Source organism: Varanus komodoensis, unplaced genomic scaffold (assembly GCF_004798865.1).
Source record: "Varanus komodoensis strain SLA01 unplaced genomic scaffold, ASM479886v1 scaffold2, whole genome shotgun sequence".
NCBI classification, from domain to species: domain Eukaryota; kingdom Metazoa; phylum Chordata; class Lepidosauria; order Squamata; family Varanidae; genus Varanus; species Varanus komodoensis.
Window position 1 is genome coordinate 53,097,089 of NW_025335568.1, and position 19,703 is coordinate 53,116,791.

General features: G+C 44.5%; 1 protein-coding gene across 1 annotated transcript in view; it reads left to right on the forward strand.

Annotated features, from left to right (window-relative positions):
- The window catches only part of PKDCC (protein kinase domain containing, cytoplasmic), a 52,790-nt gene that overhangs the window by 18,978 nt on the left and 14,109 nt on the right, over nt 1-19,703 (forward strand). The window contains exons 2-5 of the mRNA XM_044429147.1: nt 3,468-3,590; nt 4,372-4,643; nt 5,373-5,452; nt 6,795-6,902. Coding sequence (XP_044285082.1) covers nt 3,468-3,590; nt 4,372-4,643; nt 5,373-5,452; nt 6,795-6,902 — 583 coding nt within the window. The remainder of the gene's footprint in view (nt 1-3,467; nt 3,591-4,371; nt 4,644-5,372; nt 5,453-6,794; nt 6,903-19,703) is intronic.

Genomic DNA, 19,703 nt, shown 5'->3' on the forward strand with positions numbered 1-19,703 from the left:
CTTACAATGGAAGGCAGTCTTATGTACAAAAAGGACCTGGATGCACAGGGTGCATTTGTTTAAGGAGCAGACCGAACTTGGTTTAACAGCCATTTAATTCCCGCACACCAGCCAACTGCACTTGGGAATGCAGAGACTGGCCAGTGACGTTGAACTTTTAATTCCTCACATGCTGACTAAATACACTGGGAGCCAGTACAGTGTGGTGGTTAGAGTGCTGGCCGACTTGGATCTGGGAGATCCGGGTTCTAGTCCCCACGCAGCTACAAAGCTCACTGACCAGTCGCTGACTTAGCCTAACCTGCCTCACTGGACCAGTTGCTGACTTAGCCTAACCTGCCTCACAGGGCTGTTGTGAGGATAAGATTGAGAGGAAGATTATGTATGCTACCTTGAGCTCCTTGCAGGAAAAAAGGTGAGATATAAATAGAATAGAATAGGATAGATGGCAATTCTCAGGATTCTTTGGGGGGAAGCCAAACTAAACTGGCATAAAACAGATAAATGCCTGTATTTTGGATATGACTAGATGTGATAATGTAACATATTTTCAGGGAATTTTGTTCTTTTGGAGGAAATTCTTGGGTGTGTGTATATGCAAAGTGGGGAGGGAGAATGTGTGTGCAAACATGTCAGCCTAAACCTAGGCCTTTCCCAGCTCTGTTGCTTGCAATGATGTTGCCAAAAGCAAAGTGTCAAGGCATGTGCTGTGTTTGCCCCCAATGCATCCTATTCCAAGATAGGTAAAGGCTTCTATGGTGTGTTTGATATGCATTAAGTCTGCTTCTGTTGATAATGTTCTTTATGAGAATGGTGTAGGTCTCTACCACCATTTATTTGTTTTTTGTTGGTTTTTATTAAGTGCCATTTAATTCTCTTGTGCTGCCTTGAGTTTGATTTTGTGTTAGAAGGCAGGAAGACGGGACAGACAGACAGACAGACGTAGGAGGGGGGCTGAGCAAAGCAGCTTCTCCCCTCTCAAGGTCCAGCTTTAAGGAGCAGTCCCAAGCATATTTAGACAGAAAAGGAGTCTAAAGCCATGCTGTCTGGGGATTGCTGGGACTTGCAGGCCCTTTTTCTTGCCTAAATATGCAGAAGATTGTTCCCAAGATATTGTGCTGCCTGAGGGAGCAGAGTAAACAAGGAGGAGGGGGCGTCTTGCATTACCCCCCTTCACCAAGTTGAGGTGCACAGTACCCAGGTAAGATGAAGTTGATCACCCGAGGCAGAAAATCTTACAAGCACCTCTCTGTATCGGTAATACCAAGATGGAGATAATGAATTGAAAAGTAGCACACTTCTTGTCCTTTCCTGCAAACTAAAGGTTATTTTCTTGGATTGTTCCTGGGACTTACGGTCTCCTTGAAGGTGAGAAATAATCTACAAAATAAATTGTGCGCTACCGATAAGCATATTTGCACTCATTGCTGTGGAGGCTGTGCTACAAAGACTCATGGGATATGTGCTGGGAGTGGGTGGGGAGAGGGGGAAGCAAGCCAAGGCCAGCTGCGAGGCACCCAGTCCTTTTTCAGGAATAAGCCAGGTTAGCAAGCAAACTGCCAGCCATCATTGCTTATTTCAAGGGCCCTAGTGGGATGTGTGAAGTGGCCCATCTACCCTGCCTTTTTGCAAGGAATCTCCTGACTTGTAGCACTTGTACTATCAGCAGTGGGCCCCCTGGGCGCTAAAGGACTAGGAGATACCGGCCAGTGAGTAGAAGGCCGGGCCAAGACCTTTTTAATTAAACGCTATTTTACTTGTTAAGGTTTATTTATTGATTTTAAACTGACCAGGCTGTTTCCACTATTTATGTATTTTATGTATTCTGTGTATTTTTTGTATTTATATGCGGGATTTAATGATTGTCAGCCGGCTTATGCGAAGGGGTCGGCATATAAGCTGTCTAAATAAATAAATAAAAATAAGGAGCTGGGGTTGTCTCTTTTGCGCTTGTCCTAGGGCAATTGCGACAGGTCTGGCATGCACTGATGGTGCTGCATAGTTCCATAGGATTTAGCTTGTTCACACTGCACAGGAATGTTTGCTGTCATAACAATGTGCTGGTATTATGGAAGCAAATGGCTTATCAATATAAAATATTTGACCTTTTCGTTCTGTAGAATTAGGTCCTCTTTTTTCTTTGATACAGCATTCCCTGCCATGCTGTCAAAATGGGGCTCAAAGCAGAATTCTCTGCAGTTCCTACCACAGACATTTTTCCCCCTCCCCACTGAAAAGCCACCTGTTTACCACCAGTATTGGATTCTGCCTCTTTGTTGCTGGTTGTCTGAACTCCCTGCTCAGTTTCCCAGTTCTCTGTCCCAGGAATTAAAGGTGTAAAGCCCTGCCCAATGTATACCTTTGATGGCAGAATGTCAATTGCTTGTTTTAAGTTGTTTTCTTTGCTCGTGTTTACATTCTCATTTGTCCAGAGTACCTTTTATGTGCAAAGGGGGTGATTACTTCATATAACCAGACACTTTTGAAATGTAGTTTTGACCTTCAGTTTCCCAGGCAGTGACAAGTTTCTGGAGAGGGCTGCAAGAATTGAGGCGATGGAAGCATTTGTAGCCCTTTAGAGCTCTCCAGATGTGCAGAAATGCAGCCTTGGCACCCTTCTGCTTTGATTTCTTCCCAGCCTTGCCATCCCTCCCTTTCCCAACCTATAGCATGGTTCAGGATTCCAGGGGCATGCCACAGCAAGCTGCATCAGGGAAGGAAATGGGCAGAACTGGTGCCTCAATTTCCTCCTGCACTGAGAGATTTAAATGTTCTCCAGCAACCCCATAGAGGGTCAAACTCGATGGGTCAAAGTAGATGTGATGCTTTTCACAAAAATGTTCCTTTTCACATCAATGCAAGTAGCAGTTCTGGGGGCTGTTCCTCTTTCTCTGCAACAAAGTCCTGATATGGACTGGGAGTCCCATACCTGCAATTTCCTTTTAAAGGGTCATTCACACAGTTGCTAATTTGTATACCCAGAAAACTGCATGTCCTCCACAGGAAGTCTGCAAGTGAAGCTGCTCGTGTGGATCTCTCTGAAGCTGGCATTTGGTGGGTGGGAGGTCCACCAATGCTAACAATGTGTTCCCCACCTGCCAAGTAGCATCCTAGTAAAGACAATGGACTCCCCCAGGTGTAAACAAGCCCTGCCATCAGTGCAGTCTATATATTGGTGATTACACTCCACTCCCAGTTAAAACCTCCCTGCGTATAACATTTGAAGTTGTAAACTGGTTCTTACCCTGCTTGTCCTGATGGGTGCTAGCTTTCTACATGCAGGGATATTTTCAGGTGATTTTGCATTTCATCTCAGAGCCCTCCACCTTCAGCCTAGCAATGACATATCTGCACCAGCATGTGACTCTCAGCATGTGACTCTTATGAGGGGGTGAGGCCAGGGCATGGCAGTGTGAGGCTGAAGCATGCATGTTGAAACGTCTCCTTTCCCCTGTCTGCCATTGCAGCTTCACGGATATTGTTACCAAGACAGCAATGACATCTCCGACACACTGACAGCTATCACAGAGCTGGGTTCGCCGCTGGAGATGATACAGCTTTTACAGACCTCCTGGGAGGACAGATTTCGCGTAAGTGCAGTTAGCACCCTGAAAGGCCTCAGCCTTTACGCAGGTTCAGGATATGTGTAGAGCAGCCTTCCCCAACCTGATGCCTTCGAGATGTGTCAGACTACAGGTCCCAGAAACCAGGTGTGGAGTGAACATCACAGACCTTGGCTCCAAGGACCATGGCAACAGGCCGTGCTGCAGCAGGCCCAGCTGGGGCGTGGAGGCACCAGCAGCTGCCTGGGGGTGCTGCATATGGTGGCTGAGTCAAGTTGCGTGGAAGGCAAGCATCTTCCTGGCCTAAAGCTCTCGTCACTCATAAAATCCTCTTGGAGCCACACTGATCTATGTCCATGACACAGATCAGTGTCTGTGTCTGCTGTAGCAGGATCTCGCCTGAACCTGGGAGGAATTCCTTCTGAGTATTCCTGTAGAGAGCTAGGTTGTGACTGAGGTTAAGTGAGTGCCTTTGGCCAGAGTGATCCACAAAGCCGACACAGAAGGCGGCTTTGAAATGGGCCTTGCATGATGGACACATTGCATAAAGACTGCTTGCAGGAGGTTTCCGTGTGCATCTGCAGTGTTAGCCTTCATTTCCCTCCCAGGACCTCCGAAGAGCAAAATTAAAACATTAAAGGCCAGGGGGAGATTGCACCCACACGTGGCACTCTGAGCCCTTGAGTCTTTTTCAAGCAATGAAGAGAGCTGAAGGTCTGTTGTCATTTTCTTTGCGCTGTAATAATAAACAGACAGGATTGCCCTGTTAGGAAAGCTGTGCGTGACAGTTTGGCTTTTGTTATTCCAGATATGCTTGAGCTTAGTTCGGCTTCTGCATTACCTGGCCCACTCTCCCCTGGGCTCTGTGACTCTCTTGGATTTCCGACCTCGACAGTTTGTGATCGTGAATGGGGAGCTCAAAGTGACTGATCTGGACGATGCCAGCATTGAGGAGAGCTCCTGCAGTAGCAACAGGGACTGTTTCATGGAATTCCCCGCAAGAAACTTCACTCTACTTTGTTCTGTTGAGGGCGAATGCCAAAGTATGAACGAGAAGAGGAATCTTTACAATGCATACAGGTATATTGAAACAGCTGAAAATTAATGCACAGGTCTCAATAACTTTGGATATACAAGGAAAGTGAAATGAAAAAAGAGCTAATTAGGGAGGAAAACTTCTAATGCTATGAACTGTTCAACAGTGGGACAGCCTGCTTTGGGAGAAGGTAGGTTCTTCTTCTCTAGTGATATTTAAATAGAAGCAGGGCAGCCACCTGGAAGAGATGATGAATTTGAAATGTGTGTAATTTACACAGGTTGCAGAAGTTGTGGGTTGAATAGTCTGCTCTCTCCCACCCTTCCTTCACTCTCTTTCTTGGAAGTACAGAGCATACTGCCTTCTAGAAGTGTACCTGAATCAACAAGAATAAAGTTGGTTGTTTTTCAGATTAGAAGTGTGAAAGAAGTTTTGAATTTACAGTTCAAAAACCCTCCCCAACGACCTTATCCAAGCAGAGGCAGACACTTTTGCAAACAGGCCAGATCCATGAGGGTTTTTTATAGAAAATCTCTACATTAATAAAATATTTACAGGTAGTTACAAGGTGGCCTTGTGCAAAGCAGCTCTCTGTGCTAAGCTGCACCAAGCAGCTGTGTGAATATAGGTGGAGCTATATATTTAATTATAGAATATGATTCTATTTCCTGCATAGCTCAGAGACTTGTAAATTACTGGGATTTTATTATTCCTGTATGTTGTTCAGTGGTTAGCACACTCTCATAAACCTCACACATTCCGCTTCTTCGTAGGTTTTTCTTTACATATCTTCTGCCGCATAGCGCCCCTTCGTCGCTGAGACCGTTGCTGGATGTGATTGTCAATGCTACGGGTAAGGACATACAAAGATTCCTTCTGGATCAGGACAACTGTCTGCATTTCACAGTGGCCAATGAAACACTTTTGAAAAACCCACCTAGAGACTTTGAAGGCAAGAATCACAGAATTATAGAATCATAGACGAGTAGAGTTGGAAGGGGCCATGAAGGCCATCAGGTCGAACCCCCTGCTGGTTCAGGACACCAGTTCATGCCAACCCACTCAGATGGCTGTCCAAGAGACTTCTTTCCTGGCTTTTCCCGGCATCTAGAGTTCCGTGGCAAGCTACTTCAGCACATGAAGCTTCCCTGAAGCCACTGCAGCTGTTTCCATTCACTAGGCAAACTACTTTTGAAATTTGCCAAGCACGTGGCCATCTTTATGGCAGTGACTTCCATAAATTAAATTGTGCTTTGGGCAAAGGACTTCCTTTTCTGAATTTACTGTCAATCGGTATCATTGGTTGACATTCAGTTCCTTATATTGAAAGGAGGGTGAGCTTATCTGCTTTTCTGACGCCATGCATAATTTGTGAGGATAAAATGGAGCTATCTAAGCTGTCTTGGGTTCCTCGCAAGAAGTAAAAAAGGCAGGCAATGCAATAATACTTTCCCTTCATAGAAATCTTGTTTCCCCTGAATTAAAAAGGTCCCCAAATTTTAGCCATTCTGTTCCATCCTTCTGAAGGTGTTGCGATTTCCTGATCAACTGTTCCTCCCTTTTTAAACTAGAACCCTGAGATCCAGTTGACACAAAGACATACACTTAGAATTAAAAGAGCCCAGGGATTTGTTTAGAATGCCAGAATTTGATGTTGCTCACAGACCTTTTGCACTATAATACACCCTTGGTTATCCAAAGCTTTCTTCATTCCAGCAGTATAAATTTGGACAGGAGGAGAGCTCTGTTGTCGATGTTATTGGGAAGCAAAACTCTTTGCTGATCTATAGCAAATTTCCCAGAGATCTACCCTACTAAATTCAATTTAATAATAATAGTTCTAGATGTACTTGCTGTCCAATCCTAAATTGCAGCAGTGGGGGTGGTAAGAGAAGGAAAATGAGAAGGAGAGCAGTTTGGAGAACAAAGAATGAATATGAGCAAATGTGGCTATTGTTGTTGTTATTCTCTTACAAGGAATCCAAAGCTGCTTATAAGGTTCTCCTCTCCATTTTATCAACCCTGTGAGGCAGGCTAGGCTGGGTCTACCACTGCCCCAAAGTCACCTGGTGAGCTTCATGGCCATGTGGAGACCAGAACCCAGATGTCCTGAGTCTCAGTCCAGCATTCTTAACTGTTATGCCACACTGACTCTTTCTTTTTCTAAGCCATAATTTTTTCCTTACTGTTTACAGGAGAGCTTCAGTGGGGGATAGATGAAACAGCTGCTCACCTTGAAAGAGTTTTGCATCTATACAAAAGTGGCATGTACCTCCAGAACATTACACGGAAGACCAATTCAGGTGAAGTACCACTTCTAGAAATGTAGCAAATTCTTAAAGAAAATTAAAAGGGGAAGTAGAACCTGCATGTTTATGACTGCCAAAAAAGCTATGCGTGTAGGGTGTGGGGGGGGGGGACTCTGGATGACATGTCCTCAGGTGAGTTCCTCATTCTGGTTGTGGTTGCAGAAAATGTTGGGCTGGGTCTGGCCCTCCACAGTGCCTTTGAATGATGCTGGCTTGAATGACTAGATCCAAGCACGTGATGTAGCTTCGAAGGTTAGGCTCCTAATAAAGTTGAAGTGGGGCCAGCGGCCTGGCAGCTGCCCAGGCATGCAGGTACTGGTGCCTTTTGCCCTCACTGAAAAGGATTACCTGGCTACCTATTTAAGAAACTTGTCTGTCCAGCTGATGAATGATGAAGTACCCAAACTGCAGGCATTAGCTGGATTTCTGTACAGCTATTAATCATGCTAAGTACATTGCAGATTTGGACTGTATATGAACTGAGATCCTGTCCATAGTCTAGTAAAATAATCTTCTCATGTCCTGCATGCCAGGGCTTTTTAGAATTCCCAAAGCCCAGAACAGAGTGACGAAATCCTCTTCTTACACTATGAGATCGATAAGCACCGGTAGAGAACCTGTACGGTATGCAACCCCATTTAATTCAAAGGGCTTACTTCTAGGTAAATGGCTGTAGGTTGCAAATAGATGGTCTGAGTCCTCCCAGCCAACTCTTGAAGTATTTCCTCCCAATTTTTTCTAGGGCTCTCATAGAAGAACTGCAAATAATTATCAGATACCAGGTTGGATTACATTAAACCAGAAAAAATGAAAAATGTTTATAGGTTGTTTCATTTCAACTTCTGAAAGCTCAATTCGGCCTGCCCACAATCCTGCATGCTATCTTGAACATACAGACCTCATTCATTTTAATGGAGAAAACAAATCTACCAAATAAAGAATGCCTGTCTGTCTTTTTCTTGAAATGAATGGACAAGCCATTATAAGTCGAATACTCTGTGTTACAAGAAATGGAAAGACTGAAATAAGTGTCTTTAATATGGAATTGTAAAACCATCCGTATATGTGATGGTGATAAATCCCAGCCTTGTATGGCAGCAGCTGAGGATCAGTACTAAATTATCACTGTAGGAGAGAGGAAAAGGAAAGATGGATTCTTTTCAAGTATTGCTCCACGTGAGGAAAGTGGCCCTCAATAGAAAAGCAACTCCGTGAAAGTTCTTGTCAATCTGAACCTCCCATAAATAAACGTTAACAAGATAAACCTTTGTAATGTTACAGAAGGACTTGGGTCTTAAGCTTTCACTGTGCTTTGGTTGTAAAACTTTTTATAGTGTCATAAATTATATTCTACTTTGGACTTTGCTTTAATGACACAGAAAAAAAGCATATGTGTGCGCGCATGAAGCTTTAATCGTCATGTGTGTTTTTCTCTAATCATAAATCACCCCATTATTAAAGTAAAGTTTGTTATCTGGAAGCTGTGCTATTTGAAATGACACACTGTGTGTGTGTGTGTTACTAAAATTGACTGCACTGAACCTGAAACAAAATCTAGATTGCAAACAGGACTTGTAAGGCTCTAAGAGTTTTAGTATAAAGCACTTGCCTTTGAATCGATGGTCAGCAGAATTGTTTAGAAATGCACATTTCCCCAAGGACAAAAGTGGCACCCGTCCTTTTTTCTTGCTTTTTCTCATATTATTCCTCTGCAGTCACTGAATACTGGCAAGTGTGGCATATGAACAGGTTTTTTCTTCATGGCTATTTAGAAAGAGATGAGCCAATGCTAGCTACTTTTTATTTTGCAAACATTTCAAGAAAATCTCTCCTTTTCAGAGTGTTTTATTTTCCTGTGTTCCTTACAAAGATGTACATGTGTGGCAGGAATCCTATGCAACTTTACTTGGAAGTGAGTTCCTTGGTGTTTATGATAACTGTGTGCAGAACGGCAGCCACATTAATTTACTTTGCCCTTACCTGTCGTGAGGGATGCGGCCATGTGGCAAAACTGGATTGGCTGTGTATTGTTGTGATGTCATTAAGGCCATCCAAAGAGGCAAGGAACAAGGCAGCACCTGCTCCCATGCCACCTACAGAGCCTTACAAGATGGCAGCCGAATCTTACATTGACTCTGGTGACAGGACACCTGTGTCCTGTACCACACATGAGAGCAGCAGTGATGGTCCGTTTGCCTGGTTTATTTTCATTCATTCAATTATATTTGTACCCCACCTTTTTTACTTCCTAGGAAATCAAGGTGGCTTACATAATTCTCTTCCTCTCAATCTTATTGTCACAACAAGAACCCTGTGAGGTAGGTTGGGCTGAGAATCTGTGTCGGGCTCAGCATCATGACTGTGTGGGGACTAGAACCCAGCTCTAAGTCCCAGTTCTGCATTCTTAACCACTACACCAGACTGGCTGTAAGGAGCTACCTAGGACCCTGCCAGACTCCCTATAGTGAAAGAGCAGAATCTAGGAGTAGCTATTATGCAAGTGAGATCACTGTTATTCTCAGCTGTAACAGAAAGGGAAACCAATCAGTTGAGCATCATGAAAGACCAGCAGAGCCATATTAAGCTCTCTGTCTCATTGCCCTTTTAGGCGCGCGTGCGCGCACACACACACACACACACACACTCAGCGAAGTGCCATTTGGAAAGTGAATCTCTCTTCCCTGATAGCATTTCCAGCTGTGGTGCATTCACAAGACCTTTTCTGCCTTAACCATTGGCCAGTCTAGTGCAAGTAAATGCAACTTAACCCTATTCTCTAAAGCACTGGGCTTCTGTGCTTTTCAGAGCTCCAAGGAAAGGGAGAGCATGCACAGGTATGGCTTTCTTATTTTTCTCTTGCAGCGTGAAAGGGAAAACTGCTCCCAGTGAGTGTTGCCTCTCTTCAGAGTTTTTACTGGGCAGAAGCCTGGTTCCTTTTGAAGTGTATTCATCCTGAGGAAGAGCCCATGCCACAGACAGCTGCCAAGGTGTTGGAGCAGTGCCCTTATGGTTGCTTGACCCATGCTAGATCAATCCTTGAGCATTTCAGGCATCAAATCTTGTCCCCCTTTAACTCATTTAAACAAATGAGCAAGCCATTATTATGTCCGGAGGGTTTCCTGTGTGCCGCAGGAAAGTTGGGGGCATCGCTTCCTGAAAGAGGAGTGGAATGCAATGCCAGCCTATAAGGCATGGCATTCGCTGTTCTCATTTGCTCTTTGACATCTTGGCAAGACTGCACTGCGTGTAAATATTTACAGGACAAAGGTGCTTCCAAAATGCTAGAGTAACCTCCTGAGAAAACTGGAAGCCTGGGCAACATAACACTCCTTCTCCCACCTCTTTTCTCTCTGATTTTCTTTCTGGCTACAGCCCTACAGCTAAATGCTTCTTGTAATTGTCTATCTATTTCAGTTGGCAATACAGTGGCACAAGAATGGGAAGCAATATGGCATAGTGGTTAGAGACTTTTGTATATAAGGGGGGACCCAAAGAACCCCAGGAATTTATTTATAAAAAATTGTGTATTTATTTTTGCATGTTCAAACTTCAGTCACTTTCAAAGTACTCTTTGTTTGATGCAATACACCTATCCAGACTTTTTTCGACTGCTCAAAACAGGTTTTGAACTTGTTCATTTTGATCCCTTTTCACCTCTTCCACACTGACAAAACATTTCCCTTTGAGGACTTTTTTCATCCAGGGAAACAAAACAAAACAAAAGTTGCACAGGGTGAGATTGGGTGAATAGGGAGGGTGGGGCACAAGAGTCATGCCGTTTTTGGTCAAAAACTGCTGAACAGAATTTCATCAACTGCACGTTGCTTTTATAAATCAGCCATCACAGAATAGGAAAATTATTGAAAGAGTCTCAAAAACTCCCCCCAAACCCTCCCTGAAGCCGAATGCAGCCTCTCACAACAACCCAGCTGGGTACCCTGATGCACATGGGTTCCTAGAACGCTCGCCTAGCGGGGGAAGCCTGTACGACAAGGGGGCTGCCCTCCAGAAGATAATTCCTGCTTTTTTGGGGTCCCTCCTTGTAGTGTTGGAGACTTTGATTAGGGAGAGCCAGGTTCAAATGCCTGTTTGCATCCAGCCATAGGTTACTGGCAGAGCACACACTTTTCATGAAGCAATTCCCAGGTTCAGTCTCTGGCATTTTTGGGTTAAGGCAAGAAAAAGTTCTGCTGGAAACTGCGGAGAGCCTGTGCCAGTCCAGATCCACAGCACAGGGCTAGGTGGACTGGTGGTCTGACGCAGTAGACAGCAACTTTGGGTCTTCATTGGACAAGGCTTGGGCTGGTCACCATCTCTCACTAATTTTAGCCATCAGCCCCAGTGGAAACAAAACCGAATAATATGTAGCTATATGTATGCGAACATATAGCTCTCCTCTCATCCATTTGCCCGCCCGTCTTTATGTTGCCTTTTATGACATGGTTAGAAAGCCAGTGTGGGGGTGGTTGGTAAGGGTTTGGCCTGGAGACTAGGGAGATCCAGGTTCGAGTCCTCACTCAGCCATGAAACTCTTTGAGTGACTTTGGGCCAATCACTGACTCTCACCCTAATGTATCTCAAATAGCTGTTTTTGTGAGGATAAAATGGAGCAGAAGAGACCCTTATAGACTGCCTTGAGTTCCTTGCAAGAGGAAAGTGGTGGAGTATACATGTAATGCAATAATAATAAAAATACATGCACATTTATAATACATCTATAATACATAAAATACATTTGTATAAATGTGTAAATACATTTATACAAATACAAATTGTATTTTTGTATAAATGTATAAAATTTTGTATAAAATGTATTTTCCCCAGAATTTAGCATACAAAACAGTGAAAGTACAGTAAGCATTCAAATTACAGAAAAAGAGGGATGGCTAAGAGTGCTATATTCTATGCCGCCCCGAGGTTTCGGCAAGGGGCGGCATAGAAATGCTATAATAATAATAATAATAATCATAATCATAATCATAATATTGTGTGTAATAGCCTTGATGGTTTTTTTCTTGTTTGAACATGGACCACTTCCCAAAGCGTGGCTTATTTGTCAAGCAATAAGCCAGCCTGACAACGTATGGCTTGTTCTGGGGGTTGTCTCATCCACGGTGAGCTAAGGAACTGCTCTGAACCCAGGAGAGCAGTTGCATCATGGGCTGGCAACCTGCTCAAAAAGACCCCTTACTGTTCCGCACACTCTGCCCCTTGATGCTGCCAGGAAGAACCCCTCCACCAATGCCCAAGGGTCACCGTGGAGCAGCTGTCACTGGTTTGCCAACTTTCCCGCTCCTTTCTTATGGCCCTAGAAAATTGTGCAAATGTTTTTGTTCATGACGTTTCAAAATCGTTTTTTGTTGGTGTTCCGTTGTGGTTGGCAAGTGCCCTCTTTCTGCTATCCAGTATCTATAGTCTTCCCTGATTACTTTCCTTGTATGATTCCCTTGTCAAAGGGACAACAGAATGGAATAGGCAACATAAATGAAATGAACAAGGCAAGGCTCCATATAAGTTAATTTGTATAGAGTTGCTAGGGACTAATGGCTGGGTTGTCATTGAAAAAGCAGCAGTAAAGGGAGGAAGTGGCAAGAAGCTGCAGAAAAAGTGGGTTGTGGTGGGATGCCAATAGCTCCCACTTAGCACTGTAATCCTTTCAATCTCAAGTGCAGAACTGACACTTCGCAGTGTCCTCCGCCATTTCAACACTTCCGTAGGGCTCCAGCTAGTCCAGAAATGGGAGGTGTTGGCTTCTCTCCCTGCATTTTTGTGGTGCCTTTTTGGATCAGTAACTGCTGTGGTTCCTTTAAAAAAGAAAACCTGAGAAGGTGGCTGAATGGATGGAGGGAAGGGGTCTTCAGTGGGGAGGAGGGCACAGGCATAAGTACCATTGCTCCTGGCACCCCACTGGCTTGATCTGCCACCTGCAAGGGGCTTTTTAACTGTTGAGAAAAGTTAAGGATTTTTTTGGATTGGGACACAGAATCATTTTGCTTAATCCCAAACCATTTAGCTGGTATTCTAGGAATCAGCTATATACAGGCAAGTCAAATAGAAAATAGGCTACAGTGAAAATTAAGTGAAATAGACAAAGGGTTCTATATGAAATGCATTAGTAGCAGCGTCAGTTAATTGGAGAGCAATGCTTTTCTTTTTAAGTTGATCAGATTCCTGTGACATTGGATGCTGGCAGTTTTAACAAGATGCTATTTTATAAATAAGTTCTAGTACTTTTTTCCTCTCTCCTCCTTGAACACTGACTGCTGTGGACTGTAATTTTTCCATTGCAGCACATGAGAGGCAAAGTAAAGCAATTATTTGGTCCAGGATGCACATTCTTGCAGCCAGGGTATATTGCCAGGTGATAACTAGAAAGGGAGACTGGGCAGTTTTCCAACTGGTAGCTACAGTCAGTAGTAGATTTCTTTTAAACAGCAATCTGGCTGCTGTGGCTGGAATAAATGGTCATTAGGACTGATGAAAGTCAGATTGAGGGTGACTCAAACAAGTTAAAAGGAGGAAACCACAGGCTGTTTTACCTAATTTATATTACATTGTCCTGGAGTTTGTTTTTGTTGCTGAGCCCGGGGTGGAGAGAGGCAGGCATGCCTGCCTTTCAGGTCCATGCTAGCAGAAGTGGCTTGGGCAAGCATGGTGTCAGCTAGCAGCTGATAAGAAAAACCTCCACCTGGGACTCTAGACTAGCGGTTTTCAACCTTTTTACAGCTGGGGACCAGCAAAAATAGGATCTTTTTTCGGGAACAGCTGAAGAAAAAATTAAAAGCATTATATACATAGTATTTTGTGTATTAGTTTTTCAATATAATACAAAAAATGATAATTCTTTAAAATAACCAGAAACAAGCAGTAAAAATGCTGATAAAAGAATAAAATATTGAAATGAAATGTTATCAAATACAACTGAAATTTTAGGGGCAATATTTAATTCAAATAAGGCTAATCTGAAATCTGCTGTTGCTGCTTTTCAAGAATACTTGATAATCGTGACTGCAGTGCTGTTTCCGAGAGATGAAGCGCTGCACTGACAGCCATGCTGTTTATCTCTTTGGTTTTTATTGGGGTAAACAACTCTGGTTCAGGGCTGAACAACTCTTTTCACACAAATATATGGTAGAAAATACAAGTAACAACAATAGGTCTGAAAATTAGCGATTATAGTCTTTTTCCAGTGATATTCATAACTGTGATAATTATTGCATTTTATGTTTGGACACCAGAGTGGCATCAGGGCCCTTTCCCTTCCTCTGCTATGATCAGCTCAGTTCCCCTGATGACGGCAGCAGCCCTGAGCAAGTGGGAAGAGCTACGATCAGCAGGAACACCTGGAAGATGGACGCGCCGCTCACCTTGTTAGGCGGTGCAAGACCAGAACCAGGCAGCTTGGGGCCACTTGCAGCAGCAACTCATACGCAGCTCGCTCTTCCTGCTTGCTCAGGGCAACTGCCGTCACCAGGGGAACTGAGCTGATCGTAGCAGATGGAGGAAAAGAGCTGGTGCAGATCAGTTCCCCTGAGCTAGTGGGAAGAGCAGGAGCTGAGCCGATCGTAACAGAAGGGAAAGGGCTTGCATGGATCAGTTCCCCTGGTGACGGCAGCATCCCTGAGCAAGTGGGAAGAGCGGACGGAGTGTGAGTTGCTGTCCTGATGCGCAGCTCTGAGAATACTGCTGCCACTGCTCCCGGCGCCTCAGTGCACACTGCAAGTGGCCCGTGCTACCTGGCTTGGGTCTTGGCCCTCCTGACAAGGAGCTGCAATCAGCAGGAACCCCTGGAAGATGGCCTGGCCATGCCGCTCACCTTGTCGGGCGGCTCAAGACCAGAAGGGGGTGGCTTGGGGCCGCTTGCACTGTGCACTGAGGGGGTGGCAGTGGAGGTATTCTCAGAGCCGAGTATCAGGGCAGCAGCTCACACGCAGTCCGCTCTTCCCACTCACTCAGGGCTGCTGCCTTCACCAGGGAAACTGAACCGATCGTAGCAGGAGGAAAGAATGAGCTGGCGCAGATCAGTTCTCCTGGTGAGGGCAGCAGCCCTGAGCGAGCGGGAAGAGCGGGCTGAGCACAAGTTGCTGCTCTTATAAGCAGACCTCTGCAGCTCCTACTCAGGGCTTTTTAACGTGGACAGGCAAGAAATCTCCTGCCGACCAGCACCAGTCTGCAGACTGGCGGTTGAAAACCACTGCTCTAGACAACACATTTGAGCAAGATTTGCAAATAGTCTGACTCAGTACAGAGTATCTGCTCATATCCCTTTCATGTCTTTCATTTAAGCTCATAGAGGCCTCAGGCTGAACACTGTTGGAATCAGATTGCTGGGCTGGATGTGCTTTGCTCTGATCAGGCAGGTCACTCCTTCTGTTTCTAGTTAGTATGTGAGAACCAGCATAGAGTAGTACTCAGAGTTTGAACTTGGGAAGATGATACACTACTGTTTTATTTGAATCTGTCATTTTAAGTTGTTGCTGCAGTTTGATCTTTTGGCTTTGGGTGGTTATCATGTAGCATCTTGGGACGATAGTTGTGGAGCAGAAAAGCAGAGTTTAGTTACTACAATGGATGGAGAGTTAAACCTCTCCTCCTGCCCTGTAAACCCAGATTCTTTCACTTTAAAGGGTTACTTTGAGATGACATGCACATAGGCTCAGAAATACCACGTGGCATGGCCCTTCCTCAGAGTGCCGAGGGGAATCACAGTTTTGAGCAGTGCTCCATATGGAGAAAAACTCCCATCAACTATTTGGGTAGAAAGATTCTAGTTTTGCTTAGGCTGAATTAGTTTGGTAGAGGCTGTTGCACACATTCCGTGGCAACAAACCCTGAGACAACACTAAGCAAGTACAGCAGCTCTTCCTGGTCTTGGATGAGGCATGACTCGCATCTGTGTTCCAAATGTGTGTACTTTTACATATTACACTGCACTTTTGCAAGATCTTAGGTATCCACATTAGAAAATGTCGCTCATGAAGCAGTTCCCTCGGGAGAATAATGTTCAAACTGGTGGTTCCTCTACATTCTTCAATTAGTAGAGAGGACCTCTTGTACAATTTGCTGAATAGATTTTAATCTCTGCTATGTGACATTACAATGGAACACATTATTCATGCCATATCCAGCTTCGTGTCTCTGTGTGAATGTGTGCATTTGAATGTGTAAATTTATTGCCACCGTTATGCTACTAGGCAACTTATTTATAGGGTTTAAACATGATTAGTCAGGAAACTGAGGAGAACTTTGACCTTTTTATGATGTGAATTTTGCAGGAAGTCTTCCAGTTCCATGGACTGTATTTATCCTGGTTTCAGAATACAAAAACTTGAACCAAACTTGCCCATAATCCAGGGCTGAGTGTGGGGTTATCCATCTATATTTAAACCAACTACATGGAATAGAACTAAGGCTTGACTCACAAGGTAGAATGTTGTTTGTCAGGTGCGATCTCCGAATTATGGCAACCCAATGTATGAACGTCCTCCAAGCTTGATGACCCTGCTCGGCTCTCGTAAACTCAAGGCTGTGGCTTCCTTGATGGACTTGATCCACCCCATATTTGGTCCTCCTCTTGTTCCTGTACTTTTGACTTTCTGTAGCATGATTGTCTTCTGCTGTGAGCCTTGCCTTCTCATGACGTGCCCAAAATGAACAGCTTCAGTTTTGTCATTTTTGCATCTAAGGGAAGCTCTAGTCTGATTTGATCTAGATCTAGATGAACGTACTTGTTCATCTTTGTGTCAGCTCAGGATAGTCTCAAAGCTCTCGTCCAACACCATGTCTCAAATGCATCCATTTCTTTCCTGTCAGCTTTCTTCTCTGTCCAGCTTGCATACCCATACATAGTCAAAAGGCGTTATGGGGAATAAATAATAATTGCAAATACATCTGTAATTTGCCATTTAAAGGTCCAGGTACTACCTTTCTTAGTGCAACTGCAATTAATGCTGCTGTTGCTATGAGAGAATAAGGCTGAGGGAGGTTATGACTTGCTTAAAAGCAGCTTAATGGTGAGGTGAGATCTGACAAGGGACTTTCTGACTCAGCCTCACCACATCACACAAGCTGTCATATGCATCCTGGCCATCTCAAGGCATTGTGCTTGAGGAATGAGACGAACATGTGAAATGAGGTTGCCTGGCAGAGGATTTGTGGCAAGTGATTATGGTATGACAGGCAGCAATTCAGTCTTTTCCATTCTTCTCATAATTCCATGTATCTGATGGAAAAACAGGACCCTGCATAGCAGCAGGTGAACAACCCATGACTCTCCAGAAGGGTTGGTCTGCAACTCCTGTCATCCCTCCTCATTGGCTGTACTGGCTAGGGCTGATGGGAGTTGCAGGCCTGGGTGCCCATGGTAAAATGGTCAAAAACCATCCGAAAAAAGAGCTGGGACTTGAAATTGCCCACCAGCAGCAACTGGACAGCAGTCTGAGAAAGACACACAGGTTCTGAGTCAACCTTCTACAGTATAGGAAGATATTTCTATTTTTAAAATCAACATTTGCATGCGTACCTATAAATCAGATGCCTTTGGTCCCCTCCCAGCCGGCCCATTTTTGCTATTACAAGTGGCCACCAAGTTGTAGAACTAATGTCTGTTGGCAAGCTGTTTGAAACCTTGATACCCTGATGCAGCCTGCCAAATGTGCGTGTATTGCAGGTGTCCTGAACTACTGCAGGTGTCCTGAACACATGGCTTGCATCTGGATGCACATCACTGCTGACAGCTTCTCTTGTTGGTGCTCATGGCATGTCCTCACCCAGACTTTCGTGCTTCCAGTTAGTTGCATGAAACTGCTCTTTTCAGGACATCTACAGCTAGACTGGGAAAATCTGCTCTGTCAGAGAAAGTGGTGGTTTTACTTACATAAAAGGGAGCAGCTGTAGCTTACATCCAGCAGATTACATCCTTCGGATGGAGAGGTTCCCAAAGTTAATCTCAAGCATCTCCAGGTAGACTGGAAGGACCCTGGCTGAAGCCCCACTGGGCTGCTGCTGGTCCATGTAGACAACACTGAGCCAGATGGACCTATGTCCTGGCTAAGTATAAAGCAGCTTCCTGCGGTGCCTGGCAGTAGTAGTCATCCCATCTAAGCACCCATTGGGTTTTCCACATGTTTGTTGTGTTTCGTGTGGAAATGAAAGGGATTTGACTGGCACTGCTCGTACCATCTGCTGTACACAAGATGTTGTGAAGGTGCAGTATATTTTCATTATGGCACGAAGCTAAGTAAACAAAAACAAACTGGGACTTGTTGGCCACATCTTGTTGTGGTACTTGTTGGCCACATTCATCTCTTACTCAATTATACAGTATTGACTGTATATTATACTGTATTATACTATAAATAGTTAAATGGAGTCCATCTGCATGCAGTTCCAGTGCTGCATGATCTGAGATTAAATGCACCTGTTTCTGGAAGCCCCAGAGTTTGTTGGTGTGCATATCCGATGAAATAGGATGATGCAAATCAAGGAGATATCAAAACAACTCCAGGATAAAGTTGTGCAGAAGCTCCAACTTGCATTGGGCTATAAAACAGTGTCCCAAACTATGAACATGTCCCAGAGCTCTGGTTAATTTATTATTTCTACATGGAAAGAATACAACATGGAAATCTCAGCAGCTGGATAGGAAGGCATTAGTCAGAGAAGCAACTAAGTGGCCAGTGGTAAGTCTGAAGAATCTCGAGTCACAGCTGAGAACAGAGAATCTGTTCTTGGCAGAGCTGTCACCTGAATGCTCCACAAAGCTGGGCTTTATGGAAGAGTTGCAAGGAAAACAACAGAATGAAATTCAATAAGGACAAATGCACCTAGGGAAAAAAACCCAAATGCATCATTTCAAGATGGGAAATACTTGGCTCAAGCATACTAGAACGGTGTTGGAATTGTTATAGATCACAAGCTGTATATAAGTCAACAATGTGAGTGGAGTGTTCTTCAATAAGAGAAGATCCCCATATGAAGAAGCCTAATTATCGGGAAGATTCATAGCCAAGTCTCCCTGATAGGCTAGTTCTCTAGGTGGCCTTTTCCCCCATGGGAGGACTTTCTATCCAATGAATTCTCACCTATCATCAGAAGAGGAGCTTCCTCAGGAGGTGGCTTAGAACTGGGGCACCTGCTTTGCATGCAGAAGGTCATAGCGTCAATCCCCGGCATCTGCAGGGAGGACTGGAAAAAGCCCTGCCTTGAAACAAACGGTCTACCTCCTCATCTTCCGCGTGTGAGAATTAGGCCCAAGGAACCTGGTCAGAAGTTGGGTGGGGGGTGGGGTGGGGGGGGGAGAATGCGGGGTGGCTGCGTGCCATCTGCTCTGTGGAAGTGGCACACAAAGAAAGCACACAGCATTACTCAAGGATAATGCTGGATTTAGACGACACCAAAGGAGGAGAGACACACACGCCTGCATCCCCAGGGTTTGTGAAGACAAAAACAGTTAAGTCTTGATTATCTTTTTAGCCGGAGGCATATTTTCCATGGCAACCCCCAGGATGAGAGCAGGAAATGTTGATTGTGAGGTGGAGGCCTTCATTATCGGTTTGGTGTGCCAGTCTGAGGCCTAATTCATTGGGCTGGACCCTCCTCCACACACATTCTCTCCCTTAGTTGCTTCAACAGTTTCCCTGCCCCCAACGGCTCCAGCCCAGCCATTCTGTAGTCTTGGTTAGTGGCATAGGTAGAGTTGTCCTCCATGGGTCCAGAGAGGCCAGCGGGCCACAGGCTTTTAGTGATATTTATTGGTCTGTAATAAAGCTCTTGTTTCAAATGGGTCTGATTCTT